General features: G+C 40.4%; 1 protein-coding gene across 14 annotated transcripts in view; it reads right to left on the reverse strand.

The window, feature by feature from the left end:
* Positions 1–20,926, reverse strand: part of ZNF185 (zinc finger protein 185 with LIM domain) — a 188,782-nt gene that overhangs the window by 105,808 nt on the left and 62,048 nt on the right. For 13 of the 14 annotated variants that reach the window (XM_040323643.1, XM_040323648.1, XM_040323647.1 and 10 more), the window contains exons 2-12: positions 18,148–18,216; positions 17,717–17,840; positions 14,391–14,462; positions 13,581–13,652; positions 12,152–12,238; positions 9,674–9,700; positions 9,381–9,446; positions 8,122–8,205; positions 6,637–6,717; positions 180–263; positions 15–56 (exon numbers count right to left, since the gene is read on the reverse strand). In XM_040323643.1, coding sequence (XP_040179577.1) covers positions 15–56; positions 180–263; positions 6,637–6,717; positions 8,122–8,205; positions 9,381–9,446; positions 9,674–9,700; positions 12,152–12,238; positions 13,581–13,652; positions 14,391–14,462; positions 17,717–17,840; positions 18,148–18,172 — 764 coding nt within the window. In that variant the 5' untranslated portion in view covers positions 18,173–18,216. The remainder of the gene's footprint in view (positions 1–14; positions 57–179; positions 264–6,636; positions 6,718–8,121; positions 8,206–9,380; positions 9,447–9,673; positions 9,701–12,151; positions 12,239–13,580; positions 13,653–14,390; positions 14,463–17,716; positions 17,841–18,147; positions 18,217–20,926) is intronic. The other variant, XM_040323636.1, reaches the window with a different exon arrangement.

Below are 20,926 nucleotides of genomic sequence, written 5' to 3' on the forward strand. Positions count from 1 at the left end.
ATTAAATATCTCACCTTTTGGCTAAAAAAGGTGTACCTGAATCTTGTGTGACAACTCTGAAATAAAAATGAATGGAGAAATCTATTAGATACATGAAGTTTTGCAATATGTGAACTATTTTATCCTTTCATAAAGAAGCAGATGTTGACCAATGTTTACCCGTGCTTGCCAACACTCACCCACTATGTCTTTTTGCTGCAGATATAACGTATGAGCGATCTTTAGATGTAGTGTTCCTCAGCACACTGCTCGCTTGTTCAGTCCTAATTAAAAAGAATAACAATATTAGTAATTAAATTAAGACGTTTGTCAATGGGCTTTTGTTCATTTCGAATGGGTTTGAATTGCCATACAGGTCTATTATGCCGCGTACACACGGTTGGAATTTCCGACAACAAATGTTCGATGTAAGCTTGTTGTCGGAAAATCTGACTGTCAGGGATCGGATGGGAGACTGATTTGATGAGGTCGGCCTCTCTTATATCTCCTGTCCTGGCTCCGCTGAAGATGAAACAGAGGAAGCCGAAGGACAAGAGGGACACGAGTGCCTGGAGCCGGAGGTCCCTGGGGAACAGCTTGGCAGGGTTTAGCGGCCTGGAGCAGACCGTGATAAGTTGCGCAGGAACAGGTGATAGCCAGGCAGGTAACCGAGGGTTAACAGTGATCAGGGGCATAGACAGGAGCAAGGTCTCAGAGATAGCCAGGTTCGTCAGCAAGCGGGCAGTGAGGTACCGAATCATAGACAGAGCCAGAGTCAGGAACGGAGCCGGGTCAGAATACTGGGAAGACATACAGGATCAAGCAGGATTTCAGAAACAAGCTGAAGATCAGTCAGCAAGGCACAAGAGCCCAGACACCCTTTTGTCTGGCACCAAACTGAATTAGGCTCGTACGTGTGCGCGCGTGCCCGTATCTGTGCGCATGCGTGCCCGCAATTGCGAGCTCTGGCGCGCATGCGTGCGCCTGTGAGCCATTCTAAGGCAAAGGCTATGCACTTGCGCACGTCTATGTGCAAAGCGTCTTACGGGAGTTCCCTGACACCGACCGTGTGTAGGCTGCACGGTTTTGTTGTCAGAATGTCCGATCGTGTGTCCGCGGCATAAGAATGTAAAACCTAATTAAATCTGGTCAAATGCAGGTCAACTGCAAGTCAAATGCCAAAGCCATCAACCCAGACCATACACACTTTTAGGAATTTCCGACAAGAAAAGTTCCATGTGAGCTTTTGGTTAGAAATTCCGACCGTGTAAAGGCCCCATCAGACGGGAAAAGTTATTGGTGGAAATTCCGATCGTCTGTACGCAACTCCGACAGGCAAAAAAACAAGCATGCTCGGAATCAATTCGATACATTCTCAGAATCATTGAACTTCATTTTTTTCAGCTCGTTGTAGTGTTGTACGTCACCGTGTTCTTGATGGTCGGAATTTTGTATGACCGTGTGTATGCAATACAAGTTTGAGCAAAAAAATTCTGTCTGAAAAAATTCCACGTTTTTCCTGTCTGAATTTCCGATCGTGTGTACGCGGCATTAGAGTGACTTGGGGGGTTAACCAGATCCAGAACAAGGTTGGTATGAGACTGAACCCAGCTGAATAAACCTTCTTCGAGAGCAGCTTACTGTGTCCTCAGAAAAGAGTTTATCTTTGCTTAATACATTTCTATGGGCACAGGCAGCCCTACGCAGACATCCCTGGCTCAGTGACCTTGGTTATATCTCTATTCTCAACGATAACTCACATGCCTTTTTATAAACAGTCACATGAAACATAAAAGTACTTAGTATATTTAATCCACTGCAGATAATTGGTTTACTTTAAGTAAAATGTTAAAAATGTGAAGTGCCCATGGTTTTGCCAAGCTTGTGCGGTCACTGTGCATAGCAATCATTGCATAATCACGAAACTGCAGCTGCTCCCATTGGGTACATCCAATTATCTGTGAACCACAAAAGTCATCATCATTCATGTGGTCTAAAAGCAAACCACAGAACATACTTGTTCTCACCTGTCTTTTTTTTGTCTGCTTCCATGACTCCAAGCACAAGAACAGATCACCTGGGTAAGTTAGCGCCCAATTCCACCCATAGAGCAAACAGGGTTATACTTTGTTAGGTTTTTACTTTTGTCTGTGACCCTATTTGAGCGATTTTAATGTCCTGGACCAGCGAAACCAGCAAAAGAATAACCAAAAGCTCCTAATTTTTCCCTAATGCAAAATGTGTTGCCCATTTAAAGGTCACCTGTATCCAAAGAAATCTAGGACACCATTGCTGAACTCCCCCTGTGAAAAATGAGAGTAGCTTGGCTGTGTCGGATCTTTTTTGTAACAGAACGGACATTTACAAAAGGAGACTTTATTTATTCATTACAGGTACTTATATAGCGTCGTCAATTTATGCAGTGCTTTACATATACCGTAAATAATGTACATTCACATCAATCCCTGGCCCTTAAGGAGCTTACAATCTAAAGTCCCAAACTCACATACATACATACATATACTAGGGCCAATTTAGACAGGAACCAATTAACCTACCAGCATGTCTTTGGAGTGTGGGAGGAACCCAGAGTACCCAGAGGAAACGCATGCAGGCACAGGGAGAACATGCAAATGGTAGTGCCGCATTTGAGATTCAAACCAAGATCCAGGTGAAACTCGAAAAATTTGAATATCGTGCAAAACGTCATTTATTTCACTAATGCAACTTAAAAGGTGAAACTAATATATGAGATAGACTCATTACATGCAAAGCAAGATAGTTCAAGCCGTGATTTGTCATAATGGTGATGATTATGGCTTACAGCTCATGAAAAAATCCAAATCCACAATCTCAGAAAATTAGAATATTGTGAAACGGTGTAATGTTCTAGGCTCAAAGTGTCCCACTCTAATCAGCTAATTAAGCAACAACACCTGGAAAGGGTTCCTGAGCCTTTTAATGGACTCTCAGTCTGGTTCAGTAGGAATCACAATCATGGGAAAGACTGCTAACCTGACAGTTGTGCAGAAAACCATCATTGACACTCTCCATAAAGAGGGAAAGCATCAAAAGGTAATTGCAAAAGAAGTTGGATATTCCCAAAGTGCTGTATCAAAGTACATTCATAGAAAGTTATGTGGAAGGGAAAAATGTGGAAGAAAAAGGTGCACAAGCAGCAGGGATTACCGCAGCCTGGAGAGGATTGTCAGGAAAAGGCCATTCAAAAGTGTTGGGGACTTTCACAAGGAGTGGACTGAGACTGGAGTCAGTGAATCAAGAGCCGCCCCACACAGACAGATCCTGGACATGGGCTTCAAATGTCGGATTCCTCTTGTCAAGCCTCCTGACCAACAAACAACCTCAGAAGCGTCTTACCTGGGCCTAAGAAAAACACACCTGGTCTGTTGCTCAGTAATCCAAAGTCCTCTTTTCCGATGAGAGTGAATTTTGCATCTCATTTGGAAACCAAGGAGCCAGAGTATGGAGGAAGAATGGAGAGGCACACACTGCAAGATGCTTGAAGTCCAGTGTGAAGTTTCCACAGTCAATGATTTGAGGATCTGTGTCATCTGCTGGTGTTGGTCCACTGTGCTTCATTAAAGTGGTTGTAAAGCTTCATGTTATTTCATCTTAATGCACCCTGCTAGTACCTGAGTGAAAGTGAAGCTTGGACCGCACGCTACCACAGGAGAACACTTGTTGAAGACACCAGCTCCATTACACTGCTGGAAAGGCTTGGTGCCGGCTTGTGGGCACTGAAAACTGTAAGTGCAATCGTTTTTATTTTTTTAAAGTAGCAGATATACGGCGCATGATGGCTATTTATTTCTCCATGAGCTGCTGCTGATAATAATATACAAGAAGCTAATTGCTGAAACGCTGACATTGCTGATACGCTGATTGGGGAAGGCTTCAGACTGATCCTTGAGAGTGCAGTGGTTATCCCATAGATGAACCAAAGGCATACAAATAGTTTACTTCTGGTGAGTGGCCAACTTATAAGGTGCTGGTGCCATCACAAATTGGTGAACACAGATGTGCTGATGGAGGAATGGTTGATTTCACAAATCTACAGTTGAACCGCACTGTAGAGATTCACTGGGACTATAATATATAATATATTTAAGCCTATCTCTTTTAAATCTTAGACACCTTACAAATTATTTGTTGTTTTTTTGTTGTGTTTTTTGATCCGTTTGGTGATTTATTGAGATACATGCAGTGTTTAGTATTGTATCACTGAACAAGCACATAGGGAACCATTTGATTGTAGTTTTTTTAAGGATATCAATATTGAGCCTAGGTTCACACTGCTGCGAATTCAAAATCGCGGTAAAATGCGCGATTTTACCGCGATTTTGCCGCGATTTCGGCCGCAATTTAATGTAAATCGCGGCCCGAAATCGCAAAAAGTAGTACAGGAACTACTTTTTGAAATCGCAGATGCGGCGTCGCACTGATTAGGACAGTGCCATTGCCGACAATTGCCGCCGATTTGAGATGCGATTTGACATGTCAAATCGCATCTCAAATCGTTCCAAATCTTACCCAGTGTGAACCAGGGCTTAAAGTTGCATATTTATCATTTAATAATTGCACATTTATTGCTGAATTAGAAACGTTAAGGACCAGTTCACACCAGACGCGGCTCTGTACAGTTTTGTGGGCATTTTTTTCTGCACTAAAAATGCATGCAGTGTTTTCCATGTATTCCAATGGCTCTAGTTGGCTCTTGTTCACACCATGCAGCCAGTTTCCGATGCAGGAGCTGACCAGAAACTGGCTGCATGGTGTGAACTAGAGCCAACTAGAGCCATTGGAATACATGGAAAACACTGCATGCATTTTGTGCAGAAAAAAAGCACACGGAACTGAACGGAACTGCGTCTGGTGTGAACTGGCCCTTAAAATATATGAAAGTTAGCGCAGTTATCACTTTTTCTCTTTTTTCAAGTACCCCACTCTAGGGTGGGATATATATATATATATATATATATATTTTTTAAGTGTATTTTGTGCGTGTACTCGAGAGAGAGGAGCCGGACTGCAGGAGTTGGGAGTAGGCAGGCCTCCCCCAGAGGCAATCTGCCATCTTTCTCCATGCCCCGGGTGGCAATGGCGGGTGTGTGAGGGTGGGATATATATTTAACTGCAGCAAACATAATTTGAGATTGACACTATTAAGTTTTGTTAGCGCCGGTGTATTTCATACATTGTGATGATGCTTGCTGCATTTTTAGGCTGGTCATTCATAAAGTGTTGGAGGTAAGCAATAGCAGCCTACTTTTTTATTTCTTTACAGGTTTCTTAAGGCTGGGTCCACACTAGAGCACAGAGAAGCTCACAGCAGGGGGTCCGATGCATCTCCATTCACTGGTTCAGGTCTGATTTCAGGCCCAAATTTTTGGCTGAATTCAGACATAAAATAGACCAAATACGCACAGGACTGCTGTGCAATTTGCACCATAGAGACCTGATCACAATCTCCTGCTATGCGAATTGGATGCAGGGGAAACACGCATCCAATTCACAATAGAGTGTACCCAGCCTTAAAAATGATATGCATACATCTTATTTAGTTTTCTAATGTGGCAGAACTGGTTTGTGGGTCATCCATACATTTCTGAACAACAAATTAGGCTTCTATAATTCTCATTTACATTTTGCAAACTTACAAAACCATTATATGGTAATAAGACTCATAGGTTGAAACTGAATTTCTACTCTTATATGCATATGAAGAGAGTCTGCATTTCAACATGAATATATAAATAAATTAAACAGGAATATTATATGACTGTAATTATCAATCCCTTTTACTAGTCCTCAGGATCTGGGTGTACAAAAGAGTCACTCACCGTCCAGACACTTCGAGAGAATACCTTGGTTACTTATAGTGTTCTATGGCCATCAAAAATCTGTTCTGTGGCTATCATGAGCCATGAGCTTATTCTTGGAGCCTTCAATCAAACCAGTCAGCCATCGCAAAGTTTTTTTTTTTAAGCAAACATTCTACCGAAGAATGGCTACCACGAGGTACTTCCATTTACATTTGTTAGCTTGATAACCTGATTTTGGCTTTACACTCTAAGCCCAGGTTCACACTGGGCTGCGGGAGTGAAGCCGTGCGAGTTCAGCTGAACTCGCACGGCTTCACTCCCGCTGGCAGTCCCGATTTCGGCCGCGATTTAAGAGACATCTGTGCAGGCTTCTGCACAGATGTCTATGTAAATCGCGGCCTGAAATCGCAAAAAGTAGTACAGGAACTACTTTTTGAAATCGGTGCAGCGCCGCAGATGCGGCGTCGCACCAATTGGGACGGTGTCATTGCCGACAATTGCCGGCGATTTGAGATGCGATTTCACATGTGAAATCGCATCTCAAATCGAAGCAAATCGTACCCAGTGTGAACCTGGGCTTAAAGGCCTGACTTCTAAGAATTAGAACACAGGGTGAGATTTACTAAAACTGGATCAATCTGGTGCAGCTGTGCATAGTAGCCAATCAGCTTCTAACTTCAGGTGGTTCAATTAAGCTTTGATGATAAAACCTAGAAGCTGATTGGTTTCTCTCTTGCAATCTCCAGTTTTAGTAACTCAACCATACCAGTATCTCCCCACTACTGCATACAAAATTCATAGAAATAATTGTCACCTCTTAACTTGCTCCTGCTGTGTGAACGTTGTCTCGTCATCTGAATTGTCTCCCGATTTGCTTTTTATATTATATGGTGCCCTAAAAACAAAAAAAAACAAACATACAATAGATGAAAGGCTATAATATTAAAAGAGAAGTGTGGGTTTTTAAAATCACAAACATACATATTCTCCTCTGGATCAACTGTGGGTATGGAGTTGGGTGTATAGGATTTGACTGTGTTTTTTATTTTGTTTTTTTATTTTTTGTGGTTGAACTGGATGGACTTGTGTCTTTTTTCAACCTGACTAACTATGTAACTATGTAACCTTGGTGGATGCAGCATTGATCTGATGCTACATATGTCCCTTGCTGCCTTTTAGAGTGAGAACTGAGCTATCAAAGACTGCTGATTGGTCAGTGCTATGTCTTCAGTGAGCAGAGAACCAGTGACTGTCAGCTGTCACCGACTCTCTGCTCTGCGGCTCCAGTTCACTTTGGCCCTACTTTAGGCAGGGCTCACACTAGTGAGAATTGGATGAGGTTTTTTTCACATCCAATTTGCATGACAGGAGACTGTGACCGGCTCTCATAGGAGCCTGTTCACACATCTCCTGGACAGCCACGGAGCAGATTGCACAGTGGTTCTGTGAGTCTTTGGCTCAGTTTCAGGTACGAATTCAGGCAAGAAAATAGGCCTGATTCATCCCTGAAACGGAGAACAGGGACGCACTGGACCCCTGCTGTGAGCTGCGTCCGCAACAAGTGTGAACACAGCCTAAATGGTTGAGAATGGACAGTGTATGTTCTCTTTATTATAAAATAATTATTAATGTAGAACTATAGGCAAAACTTTTATTTTTTCATTTTGGATAGAGCAAGGATAACCCGTCCGTTTTTTTTTTTTTTTTTGCAATCTGTGCCCCATTATGGAGATTTCCCTTTACTTCCTGTCCCTTAGCCAAACAGGAAGTGAGAAGAAATCTCTGCAAATTAAGGGAATTCCTTGGGTTCCCCCCACGTCACCAGAACCATGGTCCCATTCATTTACTTTCGATGATAAACAGGACAAATAGAGAGGGTGCGTCTCCTTAACAGGGCACAGACAGCAATAAAACCTGACATGCATTCTAATCCCTCTATGCTCTATCCAAAACGAAAAAAAAAAAGTTTTGCCTTTAGTTTTACTTTAAAGCCAAACAGCTGTCAAAATATGATTATTTCCTAGATTGTCAGCTTTTTATTGTCATCTGTTGGTGATGGACATCAACAAAAACACATCAGCAGACTCCATTAAACAGCAATAAAGCCCTTGCAGAGCTTCCAATTCTTTCCAAAATTCAGCTCTCGCATTCCCTTATTGACCAGAGACATTTTTACATTTCTACTATGAGTGTTTTGGCAATAACTTTGTCATATATTGTTTTTTGCTTGAGACAAACACGTTTTGGTGATATTATCTTACAGAACAATATTAATTACATTTCAATATTTTTTGCTTACAGTTTCTTGTATTCTTCTGTAGACATTTTGTAGCCAGTAGCCGTTGGGACTCGTGGAAGGCTGGTTGTCCGAGCCTGGATTTGGCTGACAATAAAATAAACCAATATTTTTAATGGAAGAAAGGATTAATTTTATACTGAAGTATATTCATTTATTATGGCCATAGGTGTTGGGTTGGTTGCAGGCTCAGCACATTTACAAAGGCCACTACTTATTGATAAGTAGTCTGGCCAAAGAAAGTTACAGTTGTTTTTGCCCACTTGTGTTTAAAATACCAAAAAATGTAAGGATTTCTTAGTGGGGGTGGCTTATCATAGCTGTAGTGGGCGATGTAAAGTTGAGCTTTCCTTAGGCCCACTATACATGGGTCTATTTCCGAAATAATTTTCTTTCGAAAATCTTATTCAAGAATTTTCCGTTCGAATTTCACACCATTAGTAGGCCCCAGCAACGGTGGATTTTCAAATTAGAGTGATCGGGCATTTTGAAAGTTTTTTGAAAAACGACCGATTTTCTATTCAATGATGGGTGAATCATGTGAGAAATATAAATCAAAAAAAGAAATGCCCATTAGCAAAAGAAAAAAAAAAATTCCCAGAAAAAAAAAAAAAAAAGATTCCTAGCCATTAAAATGATTTTCTGTAGCAACATGGAGGTGAAATTGAAGGCTTGGTTGGTCAGACTTTGAAATCAATGGTGGCACCATTGGATCACAAAACACACTAAATTTCGGATTTTTCAAAAGAACATTAGTAAAATGTATGTAAAGTGGCAGCAGTTTCAGGTGTCTGCATATGCTAGAATCTAGTAAAATCTGATTTGTAAATACAGTGGAACCTCAGATTATAAAAAAAATTACCGGTAGTTCCAAAGTACCATATTAAAATTGTATTTACAGAGAAATAAGCCATAATTGTTTCATATTACTAAATTGGTCAACCTATGAGCAGTGAGACATGCAGTCAGGTTGTGACATCTGCAGGTGCCCCCTGGATTGTCTATCAAAAGAAAAAAAATATTGTCACGCAATGTTTATGGGCAATTTGAGAAATGGTAATGATTTGTCATTAACAAATTCAGAAATATTTCATGATCGCAGTTCAGAAAGTTCCTTGGTGTGGAGAATACTGTATTTTGGACCATGCACCCTTAATATAGTTCCTTTGACCACAAAATAATATTTTACTCTTCATTTTTATATTAGTCAATCAATGTAACTTTACCATATCTTTTATTAGTATTGTAAAATAAATTGTTACCTTTTCTGGTATCCATTGAAGAAAGTTGGGTTTTTCACTTGAGAGACCGCATTTACTGGCTGTCCCCTGCAAATAAGTAAAATATTATTTTATTTTCTGCCACGATTGTGAACTCATTAATAAAACTGCGGTAACTGAAGAATATTCAGTAAATGTAAAAGCAAATTTCAGTAACTTCATTATTCAAAAATTCTCATGTGATTTTCATTTTCTTTTTTTGCATTACTACATACTAATAATTAATTGTATTCTGTTATGTTGTGTTATCACATTGCTTATAGTACTGAACTCACCTTATGATGTATGAGGTTGCTTGCCTGCTAAAAGAAAAGATGAATTACCACACAGAATAAATGTTGGGATTTAATTCACATAGATAGGTGGCTCTTTGGAACTGGTACATTACTCCTCAGTCTTGGCTCATCTACTGCAAGCAACACTAATCTTAAATTGTTTTCAGAAGCATTAATTTAGAGCAGGGAGGAATAACAGACAGAAAATGTTTTGTGGGGTTTGAGTTTGTATGGGCCTACCGATTTCTGAAATTGGCTTTTATGGACAACATATAGCAACAGATAAATCCCAACTCCAGCACATTTTTTTTTTTATGGTATATAAAGTAGGAAAGCTTCAATGATATCTCCTGCGCATAAGTGTGATAGCCCAACTGAAAAAGTCACTCAGTTGCAAAAATGGCTGATCCCTTTAAAGCCTTGCTGCCCTCTAGGACTGGGGTTGTCCTCAGAAACACTGTCAAAATGGATAAAAACACAGAGGGTTCACTGGCCTAGTGCATTATTCAACACAATTTGTATTGAAAAAAAGTTCTGGGCTCTAATGAAGAAGGACATACCTTTGAAACGTGTCAGCCAGCAGGGACCCTGGTAAGGTCCCCACTGAGCTCGAGTCCTTGGTAAGGTTGCCACCTCATTCCTTTAAATCCGGACACATAATTACAATATCAATAAATAATTACTGCGCTCATTCAAAAAACGTGAAAGCGGCAGCTATAAATTTTATACAAACACTGGACAAGATAAAGAAAAGAAAGCTGCGCTAATGAGGTCAAATTAATACTAATAAATTGATGAATAAGTTACTAACAAAATAAACAATAAGTGATAAGGGTCTATAAGACCTAAAGTGCTACACAACCACTAAAGAAAGTGAATGGATATCAGTCCATGTGGTCACGGGAACACGTCCCTCTAGTGATGAAACATTGGGAGAGCAACGTTCTGACATCACCGCGTCACGCGCTAGAGCCGAAAGATACGGGCTGCTAGATCGAGGAGCCAGCCGACTCGATTGTTTACATGCTTTCATTTACTGCATTTATGCAAGTGTGCACTTTTTTATGATCTTAATTACATTTAAAAGGGTTTTATGCTATGTGAGCCTTTTTATTTTATGTGGCATAGCCTGAATTGGTATACTGCACGAGTCATCTATGCAAGCAGAGATTTCCCAGAGGAGATCCCAAGCTGGGATAAATGCTACATACGCCAACGGATCTCCTGTAACTAAGAGATCATGTTTATCCGGTAAGCGGCAGTGTGTTATTCAGGTGGAAGCACTTTTCTATCACCATTACTTTCTGGATTCTGTGGATTATTTGCACTTTGGAGACATTTCTGATGTATATTGACATTCAGGGTGGTTCACAATATCACTAGTGTCAATTTTCAAGAACTGGTTTATATACATTGCACATGGACTGATATCCATTCACTTCCTTTAGTGGTTGTGTAGCACTTTAGGTCTTAAAGACCCTTATCACTTATTGTTTATTTTGTTAGTAACTTATTTATCAATTTATTAGTATTAATTTGACCTCATTAGCGCAGCTTCCTTTTCTTTACATATTAATTACAAAAGGTTCTGAATCTAATTAAGGTGGGAATTAATCTTATCTGCATTTAATTAGCCTCAGAACCTGTATAATTAATATGTGTTCAGGTTTAAAAGGGATGTGGTGGCAACCCTAGTCCTTGGCCAGTCTAGGAGAGTGGAGCCATGAATAGTGGCCCGATGAACGTTTTAACAACATATGTTTGTAAAGTAAATAAAAATAGCATTGAATAATGCACTAAGCCAGTGCACCCTCTGTGTTTATCTATTTCTAAAGTAGAAAAGCATTAGTATCTATAATAGAAAGTTAACTTTCTATTGCAATATTTGTCTCTACAGGCAGTCCCCGGATTACAAACAAGATAGGGACTGTAGGTTTGTTCTTAAGTTGAATCTGTTTGTAAGTCGGAACATGTCAATTTTTTAAGTGTAGCTCCAGCCCAAAAAAATATTTTTAACCTTTTTGGATAGCATAGGGAAGGGTTATCACCGCTATTTGTTTTGCTGTCTGTGCCCCTGTTCAGAAGATTTCACCTCACTTCCTGTCCCTATGACAATTAGATTTTGAAAATTTTGGATTGTTAGGGAAACATGGACTGGTGATAAAGCATCAGTGGAGACACCTCGTTCCCATAATAACTCTTACAAGAGTGAATTTCCCTTCCTAGGGGTAGATTTCATCTCACTTCCTGTTTCCCTCCATTTGCAAGTAGGAGTCGTTTGTAAGTCGGATGTTTGTAAGTAGGGGACCGCCTGTACTTGGAAAATGTCCCCTCACTTTCTGTTGATTTGAAGGTATCAAACAGAACATGAAGTGAGGGGAACTCTTGAAAACCTTTTTTTTTTTTTTAGTAAAGTAGAAATGTCTTTCAGGTTTAATTGGTGTCTGGTATGCATCATTATACAGTAAGGTCACTCACTTGCCGCCTGTGGTGGATGGTGGTGGTGATGGCTTAGATGTTGTGGACTGTGTTGTATTGTTTTCAGTGGAGCTGTATGAGAACCGTCTGTTGAAATAACAGAAATATACACATATAATATACACATCGATCTTTAGGTACAGGATGGGCTTACCAACCCACAATCCTATTTTATGTGCATTACATATCACTGATCAACAGTGAACATAAATCTGCTGTTTGTAGGGCTGAAATCGGGAGTCCCTATAAATACCCCTTTCAACTGCCACAGTGTCAGTATGCAGTTAGTCCTTGACTTTTCCAGATAAATCAACTTGAATAAATTCCACTGAAGAAAACTGAAACTGGAGCATCTATGCAGAAAACATGAGCAACTGAGATCTAATTTCTATCACTGAAATGGCTTCATAACGTGCGGTCCAACTTCCTCTAACTATGAAAGAATACCTTCCTGATCCACAAAAGCAATAGAATACTCTCTTGGTCAACATTCTATAGGGGTATTTCTTATAGGGGGCCATTCACACCTGTTGGTTTCAATATGTAGCAACCATCACACCATCTAATGTATCCCAAATGTGTTTTATCAGGTTGAGGTCAGGACTCTGTGCATGCCAGTCAAGTTTCTCCACCCCAAACTCGCCCGTCCGTCTTTATGGAGCTTGCTTTGTGCACTGGTCCAAATCATTTAGTTCAGTGGTCATCAACCCTGTCCTCAGGGCCCACTAACAGGCCAGGTTTTATGTATTACCCTGGGGAGATGCAGACTAGAATACTGCAATCACTGAGCAGCAAATTATATCACCTGCATATTTCAGTTATCTTGCAAACCTGGCCTGTTAGTGGGCCCCGAGGACAGGGTTGATGACCACTGATTTAGTGGAAGGGGGATTATGGTGTGGAATAGTTTTTCAGGGGTTAGGCTTAGCCCCTTAGTTTCAGTAAAGGCGCCAGCATACAAGACATTTTGGACAGTTTCTTGCTCCCAACTTTGTGGGAACAGTTTGGGGATGGCCCCTTCCTGTTCCAACATGACTGCGCACCAGTAAACAAAGACACGGATTAGCGAGTTTGGGGTGCAGGAACTTGACTGGCCTGCACAGAGTTCTGACCTCAAACCCGATAGAACACCTTTGGGATGAATTTGAGCGGAGACTGTGAGCCAAGCCTTCTCATCCAAGATCAGTGCCTGACCTCAGTAATGCGCTTCTGGAAGAATGGTCAAACATTCCTATAGACACAATTCTATACCTTGTAGACAGCCTTCCCAGAAGAGTTGAAGCTGTTATAGCTGCAAAAGGGTGGGCCAACTCAATATTGAACCCTACAGTCTAAGACTGGGATGCCATTAAAGGTCATGTGCGTGTAAAGGCAGGTGTCCCAATACATTTGGTAATATAGTATATATCTGGATAGATCCATCACTTACTTGTTAATTGATTGAACAGGTGGAGAAGAGGAGTTTGTAATGAACTCTTTAGCTGTAAATATTCCAGAGTTTCTGAAGAAATAAAAAGGCTATATGGTGTCAATTATTTTGTCTTTTAGAAACTTGTAAAAACAGAACTATAATATGTTATCTTTTGTAATATGATTAATTGCAGTACTGAGGGTCCCCCATTCAAATCCCAGACAGGGTGCTATCTGTTCGTATGTTCTCCCTGTGCTTGTGTGGGTTTCCTCTGAGTATTGCAGTTTCCTCCCACACTCCAAAGGCATGCTGGTAGGTCATTTGCTCCAGTCTAAATTGGCCATACTACTGTATGTGTGTGCGCGCGAGTGTGTACGCATACCATACATTATACAATTCTTATTCAATTTCTTTTGGATTTACCTTCAACTATGTAGTACAAGGGCCTGCCTAATTACATACAAATAAAAAATTTGACCTCATGTTATGTTATATGGTTATGGTAAACTTAAAGAAAAATTGTATAATGTATGGCTAGCCTTATGGAACTTAGATTGTGAGCTCCTTAGGACAGAAACTGATGAGATTGTAAAGCACTGTGAAAATTGCCAGCACTATAAATACCTACAGAAGTAGTAAGGAAAGCTTTCTAACATGTCAGATTCCTGGGGAGAATAATCGGTATTGGCCCCACCTAGGCAAGTAACATTTGCTAAAGACACGCCTTTCACTGAAAACATTATTGAACACTTTAGTTGAAATTCATTTTATTTTTTTTTGCATTACTCCAAGACTATTTATTACTACATTATCTACTGTCACACCCACCTGTCAGGCTCAGATTCTGGGGTTGGAGACCACAAGGCTTTCCTTCCCTCGAGCGCCTTCAGCTGTGGAGATCTAAAAAGACAGAAAATGTTGTATTTATCTTAGGAGTGCACTGAGGAGTGCTGGATTTTGTTTTATCTGCATTTCTTTGCCATATACTGTATAGCCCTGTACACACGACCGGGATTCCCGGCGGTATAAAGTCCGCCGGGAATCCTGACGGGAAAACCTCAGAATATGCTCGGTAACTTTCCCTGTGTACACACCAGAGGTTTTCCCGTCTGGAAAACTGCGTGGAGAGCTTTGCCTGGGAATCCCAGCCGTGTGTATGCTCCCTCATTTTTTTGCCATAAGAAACTGCCGGGTTTAAAACCGCCAGGTATCCCGGTGGGAAAATAGAGAGCAGGTTCTCTATTCCCACCAGTTTTCCTCTCGGGAAAACTGCGAGAAAGCATAAACACGGACGGTTTTCCCGGCCAAAAGCTCTCCCCCAGGGGTCAAGTCCTGGGGAAAAAACCCAAGATCCACCCCCCCACCAAAAAAAATTTAAATAAATTATACGCTCCTATGCATAATTACTAAACCGCATGTTTTTGTTTCGATCCACTGTACCTTAGTAATCCTTTATGTTACTGTCCTCTTCCTGTATATGGATTCATCGGGTAGTGTGCAGGTATTCCGTCACTTCCTCGATGCCGCAATGTCTCCTGGGAGCTTTTGTCATTGTTCCCAGGAGACATTGCGGAGGTCTGCCGCGAGTTATCGTGGGATTTAGAAAGAACTTGAGGCACACTACCCGATGAATCCATATACAGGAAGCGACCAGTAACAAAGGATAACTAAGGTTCGCCTGCCCCTGACAGTGATTCGAGCTGGGCATCGCTGCTTAGTGAAGGATTGGCTCGGGCAGCTCGGTTGCTCGAAGCTGCTCTAGTCCTGCAAAGGGAACCAAGTTCCTGCTGTGAAAAAGTGCAGGGACGCCATTCCCACGCGTTCCTGCAGGACTTGAGCCCTGCTCTCCCCGCGGTTTTCCTGGTAGCAAAACCGGTCGTGTGTACAAGGCTTAGGTTTTAGAGATACTAGTTCCCAATCAGGTCTGCTCCCCTGGTGATATACAGTAGGCAGTAGGTGGATCCATAACCAATAGACAGCCCGCTATTGGCTATAGAATTGGCCCACTCCCTGCTGTCAATCAAAGCAGAGAGTGGATCTAATGGAGAATTGTCCCCCACCTTTAATATTGGGGTCCACCCACTGTCAGCATCACCGGTTACTTGGAGCCCATCAGCTGTGAAGCTGACAGCATGTCTTCACTGTCCTTTCAGTCTGTCAACTGTTGTGCTAGTTCACACTAGACGTAGTTCCGTGTGCTTTTTTCTGCATGTGTTTTCCATGTATTCCAATGGCTCTAGTTCACACCATGCAGTCAGTTTCTGGTCAGTTTCTAGTGCTGAAAATGACTGCATGGTGTGAACTAGAGCCATTGGAATACATGGAAAACACTGTGCATGCATTTTTAGTGCAAAAAAAAAGCACACGCAACTGAAATGAACCGAGTCTGGTGTGAACTAGCACTCAGAAGCTGGTAGTTAACCAGTGGGGGAGGGGAGGAGGTAGTGGCAGAGGTAGTGGCAGACAACATGCTGTCTGCTACATAGCATACAGAGACAGGCACTGTGCCTGTTTCTGTACGCCAAATACAGTTGGTCTTTCTCATCTCCAGTTTTATCATTTATAAACGTGGGGTAATAATTGTTTTAATTTGGTGCAGTATTAGAGCCACTTTGTAAAAAATTACCTGAATTTTCCACATGGGTTGGTAAAGCTAGCAAAACTGGCGGCAAAGATTTTTGAATTTAAAGCAGGACATTTAAAATATTGCCAGTAAAGCATGCAAATCCAGTGTGTTTTGGAAAAATATTCTGCCACTTTCAAACATTAACTGGTAGAAAATCAATCACTGCATTTTGTCAACATTTACCTGGAAGATGCACCTGCAGTGAATGTTTAGTGAATGTCAAATGCATTGCTTTATAAATATACAGTATCCCCTTTAAGTGGCACACCAGCCAAGCTTTTTTTGTTAGTTTTAGATTGGGGGAGTGGTTAGAATCTCGGTCTGATATATTGCAGTATGTGTCCCTATTGTAGAGATTTCCTCGATCGGTTTGGAAATTCCAAAAATGACAGTTGTCACAAGCACAAGGAAAAAAGGAACATCCTAAAATATGGAAACCTGTTGCAAGTAACTGTCAAAGATGACATTTACTCTCCCTTTGGGAAGATTTGCGCCAACTTCCTTCCATGTCTCTGGAATGGCAAGTAAAAGGGAAGTTTCTCCATTGGGGACTCACAAAGTGATACAATTCTGACTAAGGTTTATATCCTTCTATGATCTAATTAGTTCTGCCTAAGGGCTCATTTATTTCTGCATGATGCAGTAGCGTGCATTTGGAGCTTGTTTACAATAATGCATCATGGTAGAATACTGTAGGCCCTATTCACGCAGGCATATCTATGAGGTCCCAATTCTTGTCTGGTAGGATGCAGTGGCTGCACAGACACAGCCGCTGGCCCAAAATTTACATCTGTGTGGGTGCATGTCCCCAAATGCACACGGTCAACATTTAGGACATACACATGCATGGTTGTCATATTGGGACCAGCAGATGTGGCTGTGCAACCGCTAGGTCTCAAAAAAACATGAATGGGACTGCTTGCATGCAGATGGACAGAACACCCGTGCATTCCATGCGGGCAAAGACAGCCATTCATGCAGGTGTACACATAGGTACAACTGTGTAATTGAGGCCTTATTGATCATCCAACATAGTGGTGAAAATGTACCACTATTAACACATCAGCATTAGTAAAAGCACCATTACCCTAATCATGTAGCAGCTATTACACAGTTTTTGCGATTGTATGCAGAATTTTGTTCAGGGCAGAACAGCATGTATAAAGCTTTATTGGAGACTATGCTCTCCTGATGAAGTGCTCTGTGCAGGGATGAAACAGGGCAGGAGGTTTGTAGTAGCTGTTATACAAATGGTAGAATAATAGTGAATGCAGTTTTGAGATTTTTGAGTTGCTTGTTTCTTAAATGTATGTTTTATTTCAGTGGAGACAATCATTACTACTTATGGAATTAATGTGCATAAAAAAATATTTAAAAGTCTGTCATTATGTTTGTAGATTAAGCCTATAAACGGGCTGCCAAGAAAATACAAGCTTTTAGTTAATGATTGAAGAGAATAACACTATACTTTTATGAAACAATAACTATATAAGCAATTTATTTGCAATAACCAGTGAGTATGCCTTACACAGGGCTGGTGACATCGTCTCTCTCATCCTCGGAGCCTTGATTAATCCAGCTCTTGTCCATTTTCAGTTTTGTCCGCACTTTCATCTGTTTCAGAATAGTTTGCCGGTCTTGATCCTTCCCTTCTGAAATCATTACAAAGGTCTTCAGTTAAAGCTCAGATCATTTCACTTAAGTTTTTGTTTCTTGCGTTAGATAAATAATTTTTTGGGGTGTAAAACACGTTCCAAAATTTATGACGGGAAAGCGGCCATTTAAAAAAAATATAACACTCCAGTTTTCAGACTTAAAAGCTAAGTGGTCGGAGCCAAATCTAGAAAAGGACTTATCTTTAGTTCATAAGAATTTTTTTATTATCTGATTGGGATTTGAACCAAGAGTCCTAGTGATGCAAGCTACTGTGCTTCCCACTCATGTGCATTAAAAAATTACCTTTCTTTGTTTGTACAGATGTCATTGTTGCAACCAGTCTTTATCCACGTCTATTGTATTCTGCTAAACCTGAAAAACAGAATATATTTATATTATATTACATAAACAGCAATATAATTTAAAGTGGAATTTCACTCTCTCATACAACATTGACTATTTCTAATCCTGCTACCATTAGTAAATAGATGGTAAAGTATATCATTTTTACTTGTTTTAAACAATATTTTAAATTTCTTTAGTTACTTCCAGGTTTTCAGGCCTAGGCAATTGATGTCATACATCCTAGGAGTCCTCAGGAGGGGTCAGCCAAGCTGAATATTATGTCATGTCAGAGGTCGCACTTGAGGCCCCCTATATCAAGTAAGTTGACCACCACTAGACTAAAGAATACATTGGTTTCACAAAATTTCAGGCAACTATAATTTCTTTCCACTAGCCAATTTATAGAGCCTAGGCTCTCAAGATATGGTGCATCATGGCCCCAGATGGTATGTCTAACAGGCTCAGGGGTACAATTAATAGGAGCAAGGGGCACATTTATTGTGCTCAGAGAGAATTTCTGCTTATAAAACCAAATTCCCCATAGTATTTTACAGTTTTAGCAAAATATAAAACTACATATAAAAGGGAAAATATAAACTACATGTAAAACAATTTTAACGATTTATATTAAAACATAAAAATAGATCATTAGAAAAATGTAGTTAAAGCCAAGCTCCAGCCAAAATGTTTTATTTTGGTTTTAATATAATGGCAAAGGGTTGGAGATTCTTGTAATTTTTTATGGCTGTGTGTGTCCCCATCTGGCAGATCTTTCTTTGCTTCCTCTTAGGGGACGCACACATTTTCAATACATTATTAATATAGTAGGGAAGTGTTATGCTGGCCATACACTATACGAAAAATCGGGCGAAAATCGTTCGTTCAGACAGTTCGTTCGTTTTTCGTACAGTTAATGGGCACAAAATCGATAATCGTTGGGACGTTTTTGAGCCGAAAAAACAAAGGAAAGTTAATGTGTTTCCCGTCCGAACTTTCTGCACTAGGTATATGTAAAAAAAAAAAAAAAGTTTTATTAATGTCCACTGAACGATTTATCGGTCATTACATGATGGCACTATCGTTTGCGCTCACGGCCGAACGTTCGTTTTTCGAAAGTTTGTTCGGAGGATTTTTTGAGGAGTGTAAGGCCAGCATTAGAAGTTTTATTGATGTCAGTGTCTTCCTGTCCCCATTGTCATCTGATCCCCCTATTTCTTGTCCTGTGTCACAGGGAATAAAATCCCCCAAAACGATTTACAGAAAAAAATAAAAAAAAATAAACGCAATTTTTTTAATAAAAAAATAAAAAAAATTGGATGGAGTTAGGTGAGATACTTGAAAAAAAAGGTAATATCAACTCTAGAGTTTTTTGAGGATCACTGCTAGAGAGCAATTATAAAATTCCTCACTCTGTAGTAATCAATTAGAAACAATATCATCACTTATGTGATCATAGAGAACTGGTCTATGAACGTTTCTGAAATTTGTTTGGCATTTTTTGCATTTCCAAGTTGTGTGAACTGGAAATAATATTGCATAATTCATGGTCACTAATGTAGCCAAACAACTGAATCATTAGGACGACTAATTGGGTCACCAATAAGCCTTAAATTAAATTAATTTCTCAACATACAACATGTAATAGTGTTAGAAGTGGAACACAATGATCTGCAAATGACAATACCTCAACAAAGTTACTGCATTCCAGTCTGAATGAGCCACGTACTCAGACAGGCTTATGTTCCAATAACAGACATGACATACTGTCAAGCCGTCCTGTTCTGTGGTGATGAGGAGTTACAAATCTGCGTTAATTTTCACCAAGCTAGAGAAACGTGCAACACAACTGGAAACCGAAGACTGGCAATTTAGTAATCAATCATTTAGTTTTGTATAAGCAGCTCTTTATGGACAACCAAAATCTACGTTTTTTTTTCTAAATATTTGTTTCCAACTAGTTGGTAGTCCTAAAAATTATCTGATGTTACGCTCAGGTCATTGCTTTAAACATCATCTAATCATATGCAAGCAACATTGCTGGCTTTTTGTTTTTTTTTCGCATGTGATTGGGTAATCTTTGCAAAGTGAAAATCCACCACCTTCACTAAGCTCTGGGGAAAACTCTCCCACAAAGTGCAACTTTCCTTGCAAAGTGAACAGCCTATGTGTTTTTAGTAGGTCAACCCTACTGTTTTCCCCCAATGGCATGCTCTGTGCATGGATGTGATGTCTCTAATCTAGTGTGTGCTAGATGTAGGATATTTTTTTGTAGTATAGGTAAATTTAGTTAGCTCAGGGCTAAGCCTAATGCCGCGTACACACGATCGTTTTTTCCGATGAAAAAAGTCAGACAGACATACTTTTTTCATTGGAAATTCCGACCGTGTGTGTGCCCTATTTTATTTATTTCCGAGGAATTTCTTCGGAGTTTAGAAATAGAACACGTCCTTCGGAATTCCGATGTCCATTTGGTCGGGCAGAAGCCTGATTGTGTGTACGCGGCATGAGCTGTGATTTTGGGTCAGGGCTCAGTGAGTCCGAGCTGAATCACAGCTCCTCTAGTGCCTTCTCCTGGTCTAGAAGGTTGTAGAAACTTCTAGAGATAGTGGGTGGAGGTTAGGAAGGGCGGTCCGAAATATTTTTGAGGGCCTCAGCTAATACCCAGTAAACGGCTGGCAGGGGGCAAGGCATAGGCCATAAATAGGCATGAGCCATGCCATTGGGTGAAAGATGGAGA

The sequence above is a fragment of the Rana temporaria genome, chromosome 9, assembly GCF_905171775.1.
Source record: "Rana temporaria chromosome 9, aRanTem1.1, whole genome shotgun sequence".
NCBI classification, from domain to species: domain Eukaryota; kingdom Metazoa; phylum Chordata; class Amphibia; order Anura; family Ranidae; genus Rana; species Rana temporaria.